At 36.1% G+C, this 6,003-nt stretch overlaps 1 protein-coding gene across 1 annotated transcript; it reads right to left on the bottom strand.

The window, feature by feature from the left end:
- Nucleotides 1–2,297: 2,297 nt before the first annotated feature.
- LOC134749249 (ejaculatory bulb-specific protein 3-like) lies at nucleotides 2,298–5,050 on the bottom strand. Its single transcript, XM_063684141.1, has 3 exons — nucleotides 4,958–5,050; nucleotides 2,686–2,882; nucleotides 2,298–2,556 (listed from the first exon to the last, which is right to left on the bottom strand). Exons 2-3 carry the CDS (start codon nucleotides 2,858–2,860, stop codon nucleotides 2,369–2,371), a joined length of 363 nt encoding a protein of 120 aa, XP_063540211.1. The 5' UTR covers nucleotides 2,861–2,882; nucleotides 4,958–5,050; the 3' UTR covers nucleotides 2,298–2,368.
- Between the last annotated feature and the right edge of the window lie 953 nt (nucleotides 5,051–6,003).

Here is a 6,003-nt window from a genome sequence, read left to right as displayed (position 1 = left end):
GATATAGACCGTGATTACCTTTTGTATTGAGTCTAGTGAAACTAACCGTGAATAATTCAAAACTCTTATTATTTATTTAGTTGTATATTCAGTTATATTATTTATTTCGTTATTACATATATTACTATATAATTGTTATGACAACAAAAAACCGGACCAATACGGCAACAATTTTTATTACATCATTTTTACGTGTTGAAAGTCGTGTCAAACCTGAAACGCTGGCACAAATATTTTCAATAAGACGCATAAATTTTTTCCACGTTACATTTCAGATATTTGTACCTACTACAAAATATACGTTAGAGTTGTCAGAAATTTACAGGAAACTTGAACCGGTCTTTCCACTACTAAGAGGAAAATTGGTCATTTAATACGCAATATTCAAAGGATCTTGAACAAATGGCTGTCGTAACCCACTTAGCAAGCTCGTAATAAATATTTATTTAAATGTAACCGAATTATAACAAGTATCAAGGTCAAAGTCGCGATGTAACAGTTAGTTATATAACAGCGCCGGAGATGGTTAGTGTGTATCAAAGATAGATATAACTCCGTAATAGATATGGATACAGTCTAAGGAAAAAACGTGCCTCGAAAATCACGAAAATTTGATTCTCGATCAGATATCGTTTGTTATTTCACAATTTTAACGCATATCAGTGAAAGAACATGGGTCAAAATAATAAAAATAATTAATGCAAATTAAAAAAAAATCATTTATCCATATTTCAATACATTTTATCCTATTTTTAAAGTGTGTCGATAGATGGCAGTGAATTTACTGTGGTTACAAAATTTACTATGACAGTACCGCTCTATAATATTATATCCTCTTTGTGTGTATGAACGCAGAATATACAATGCTTGGCAATGTTTGACGACCGGTCTGGCCTAGTGAGTAGTGAACTAGTGACCCTGCCTGTGAAGCCGATGGTCCTGCATGGGTTCGGGTCCCGGTAAGGGCATTTATTTGTGTGATGAGCACAGATATTTGTTCCTGAGTCGTGGGTGTTTTCTATGTATTTAAGTATTTATATATTATATAATATCGTTGTCTGAGTACCCATAACACAAGCCTCCTTGGTCTTATCGTGGCTCTTAGTCAATCTATGATTAAGATCTGGGTTTTTTTTTTCTATAGTTATTTACATCTAGTAGTACAGTTGTGCCAAGTTTCGTTAAAAAAATCCCAGTGGTTCAGACGGGAAAAAAATAAAATTCGAATTCATAAAATATGAGTTTTCTCTAAAACTATTAAACTTTATCTTACCATCTTTTTTTATTTTGGTTAATTAAAAAGTATACAGGGCGTCCTAAGACTATGCGACATGAAGGGGAAGTACCTTAAATATCGTAGATGGGATATTTTGCTGAAAGATGACTATGTTATTTTTAAAAGTTAGTAATACTGCATTTAAAGATTTTCTAAAAATTACTTGCTTCGTCTGGGAATCAAACCGACTTAAATGTGAAAAAAAATCACCCGTATTTATATGATGCCAATCGAAAAAATGGGCAAAAAATTAAATTCTTCTTAAGTATTAATAATAATATTATTTGTCTGTCTTTCCATATCTCGGAACCAGCATGAGGTCCCGGACTTTTGGGAGGCGTGCATGGGGCCGAAGCCAAAAGCGCAGAAGCCCTTTAAGATAAATTAATCTAAAAGCATGGGATACACGTGGCGGATACTATCCTCGAACGCACAATGTGATACATCCGGAGATGGTCCCCGCCAGGATTATTATTATATATGTATATTTTACCTAAAAACAAGGTTAAATTAAAAAAAACGTGATCGTTATGATAAAATATTTATTGCAAACATCATTGTCCACAATCATAATTAATTAAGTAATACTTAATTATTATCACCAACATGCTTTAACTCCACATTCGTTCACGCGAAGGTAAGTTAAAAAGGTAAAGTAGTCCTATGGAATAGCAGAAGTCGTCGTTTTCTGTCCACTTTTATTAGCATTTTGAAAAGTGACCAGGATCTTTGGGATTAAAATACGCATGTCAGCCTCTTCCCTTTTTGACACAGGCATCTTGCACATTGATTGCATTCTACTAGCTATCGTATCGTCAACCGGAGGTCCGGTCCGGAGCTCATGTAACAAGTTACTAGTCAAAAATACAATTGGAAAATGACATAAATGTAGGATGATATTGTAGCGCTTAACGTAGCTTAAAAACTAGGTGCTTGTACCTCCAGAGTTATCACGCGTGTATAGCCGACCATTTCTCCCACACTCATCTTTTAAAGAGCTCTTACTTATTGTAGCCGCAGGATTTATTCAAGAGCCGTAGTCTTTGCAGGGTGTTTAAGGAAGATAGCAGATAGTGCATTATGGTTTTGAGTTTAATTGGACTCCAGTATGAAAGCGGCGAATTTCTGTTCATATTCTCCCTTAGGGTCGTACTTCGCCCTAAACTCCACGAACTCGGTCGGTTTTCTCTCCTGAAGAGCTTTGACTGACTTCCTTATGTTTTTCTTCTGGATATCTGAGCATTTCTCACAGGCGGTTGCGACCACTTCAGGAAGCAGCTCTGAAAGTAATATCGAAGACTATTGTTTATAAAACAAACAAAATAGAGCAAAAACAAGTTTTAAAATGAGAGCGCAACTACGTTTGTATGGAGAAACGAGCTTGCCGGGGACCCTTAATAGAAACTTACTTCGGTAATCAGCGGAGTTCTCCACCGTGCACGGTCCCTTGTCAAGCATGCAGTTTATGTAGGCAGTGAACTGAGCCTCGTCCGCCAACACCTTGTCCACGTCGATGGAATCATACTTGGCGTCATAGCAGAGCACCAGCGGGGAGAAGAGCGCGATCAACACGAGGAGTTTCATAGTGATGATGTTTCGTACCTACCTAGGGATAAGTACAGATAAATTAACCTTCTTATTCATAAAACTACAGACCTCAATTTTATTAACTAAGGCCGTTCCATCGGTTTGCCGCTATCACTGCCACATTTCGCAAGAAAGAACGGGAAAGACCATGCGCGCCAAGTATAAATTTTGATCGAATTTTGTCGATTTTATTTATTTTAAAAACTTTGCCTTACAGTATTGTAATATTGTATTGTGTTGTTTCAATGTCGAAATTTGAAAGCGGTCAAATTACTATTTAAGTTAAGATTGGTTTTTTTTTCTTTTTTTTTTTTGAGTGTCAATAAATAACCGAGTAAAGTTGGATTAAAAGTCCTAGTTAGAGGTTACTTTGGGAATTAATTGTATCGAGCAAAGTGTCATAATTCGTGTATCGGAAGCTTATAAATTAAAGATAATATAATCAAGAACTTCAAAATATATTTTTTTCACGTCTACGAATATCAACGTCTCTTAGAAAAATATGATCATATAAGGAGATTTTTCGCCTTCTGGCTTAGGGAACCGCCTTAAATAATAATATTATCTTCGGTTACCGCGATAGTTACTCATGAATAAAACTATGAAAACGGATTATATCGCGTATATTGAATTTATAATACATCCCGTCGTTTCGATCCCTTTACAGCGTTCATGGTCAACGGGTGACTGAGTAAAAACTACAAAGTGCAAAACTCCCCACATACAATAATAATGAATCATAATAAACTATAAACTTTAAGGCTGGCTGTACATGCAGAATCGGTTCATAAGGTTAGTTATAATATAATACAACAATTTTCAAGTAAAGATATACGCGACAAAGCTACAACCAGCCTTAAAGTCTATACTTTATTATGGTTCAATATTTGTGTATGTTAATTGTCATTAGCTTCGCAAAATAAGTACTTATTTATTGGCGATATAATAGTTTTTTTTATTAAAATGTTGGTAGCAAACAAGCACACCGTCCGTGTGATGGTAAGCGGTTACCATAGCCTATAAAGGCCTGTGAGGTCAGTAACAGTGATGTCGACAATTGTCGCACGTCGCACCCGTCACCGTGGTGAAATAGGGGCCTGGGGGCCTAGTGAAGATGACAATCGTACATCGACAAAAACCGATCGAAAATAAAATTAGGTATTGGGATGACCGATGCTACGAAAAGTCACTTGATCATTCCGATACAGTCATTATTTCACTTTTGAGTGGCGTAATCGTTTCGTCTTTGCCCTGTAAGTTAACCACCCATGAAACAGGTGTGGTTATATACTGCTCAAAAGAAAATAAGGGCCATCAAGTGTTTTGAACGTTATGTGAAAAGCACAACAGGGTGTTTGCCAAATTGAAATGTCAGATAGGTTAGATCGTTAACTATCTTTTCTGACCTCCAAAAAAATCTTGTGCCCGCGGATAATTTTTTTTTGGACTTTAAAATTAATTTTGATAAGTCCTGAAGATCTTAACCGTTTCAACTTAAATAAAAGAAAGTGGAAATGGTAAGGCATATATTTTTATTGTAATGGTTAACTGAGTAAATCTTTAGTACTTTTCAATTTTAATTTTAAAATCCGTGGGCACTAGATTTTTTGGTGGCCGGAAAAGATAGCAAATTCCCAACCTATCTTACATTTTACACATCCTGTATTTTTCACAAAACATCCTATTTTTTTAAATAACAGTAAAACAAGGCTTTAGTTGTTATTGATAGATAGATAGATAGATAGCGTTTATTCGTGGCAAAAAAGAGGAAAACACGTACATAGAAAACACAACATAAATAATATAAGCCACGAAATGGTCCCGACTCAGCATGGTGCTAGCCTGGCTGGGCTAGCGCTGATCTTCCGTCGGGGCTATTAAAAAGGCTATTAAAAATATGAGGCTTATAAAAAATAAATAAGTAGGTAGTCCAGTGTTTCACACATTTCACATATTTCAATAAACATGAAATTAGTTTTCCTCAATGAGCAAAATTCTTAGTGACCCTTATTTTCTTTTGAGTACTGTAATATATATAGTATAGGTACTATATGCATGAGACAATTATAAAATAATGATTTTTAATATTCTTACCAAAATTTTGAAGTTCCAGCAAGAAGAGTTTAGATGAAACGACAAATTATGCCAACGATTTGGGCTATTTATACCAAAATACGGCGGAAATTCAATATTTATCCAAATTTTATTAAATTGCTTAGTTCGTAGCCTAATGTTGAAATAATGGTTTGGTTTTGCCATTTGAATTGTTGAAACATTACAGGTGACCTTCAGGAATTGGTTGGTACAAAACACATGTATTTTTTACATGGAATTTTTCTCTTATCTGTTATTAAAATCGGTATAATTTTCATTCGAAACCCACTTGCAGGTTTTGATGGTTATTTTACCTACTGATGCCATCGCGCATGAAGCCTAAGTAAATACCTACACATGGGTAGGTATTAGCTGACGCTTTCATGACGAATTAATTTACCTATACTTATAAAGTAAACGTTACAGTGTTCGACATACTAATTCTCAATAAATGACTTCCTGTTGTCAACTCCAATTGAGGGGGGATTTAAATGGCGACTTCAGGGGCGTTACTGCTGCAGCGCTGTTGGTTCAGCGTTACGGCACCGGAAACTGGAAGATTTGGCTGTATTTTTTTTTGATATATTGTGTTGCTGGCGTTGCCGCATTGCTGTCGCGATTAGAACGTCCAATGGCCTGTGACATCTCCCATTTTGCGGAGCATTAGTAACGCTGCGTCACGCCATGTCACTACGCTGCGGGTAGTACTATTAGTAATTCTGTGGCTGCGGCAATAATTTAACGTCGCTAAGCATATTACATGACATGAGTCGCTCAACTTCAAACTCAGGTAAATCCATCTGTCAGACATTTTGGTATTAAGCAAAGGTAATAGGGTAGATATTTGCTGAGGGTCGAATGGATTTACTCGAGTTTGAAGTTAAGCGACACACATGGCAGATTCGGGGGGATTCGCAGCGAAACAGAAGACAACGCGAAAATCGAAAATATAAATGTCGTTATCTTCCTCTCTATCCTCAAATATGCAAGAGTGATAGAGGCAGATAATGATATTCGATTTTCGCGGTAGGCTATCAGGTGCCTAG

This window comes from Cydia strobilella, chromosome 18 (assembly GCF_947568885.1).
Source record: "Cydia strobilella chromosome 18, ilCydStro3.1, whole genome shotgun sequence".
In the NCBI taxonomy this organism is placed as follows: Eukaryota; Metazoa; Arthropoda; class Insecta; order Lepidoptera; family Tortricidae; genus Cydia; species Cydia strobilella.
This window is presented reverse-complemented; position numbering and strand designations above follow the sequence as displayed.

What these genes read in the sequence shown, in the direction of transcription:
- LOC134749249 (XM_063684141.1), bottom strand. Translation starts at nt 2,860, where the DNA reads ATGAAACTCCTCGTGTTGATCGCGCTCTTCTCCCCGCTGGTGCTCTGC. An exon ending in GAACTCCGCTGATTACCGAA is followed by an intron (nt 2,557 to 2,685) that starts GTAAGTTTCTAT and finishes TATTACTTTCAG; the next exon opens with AGCTGCTTCCTGAAGTGGTC.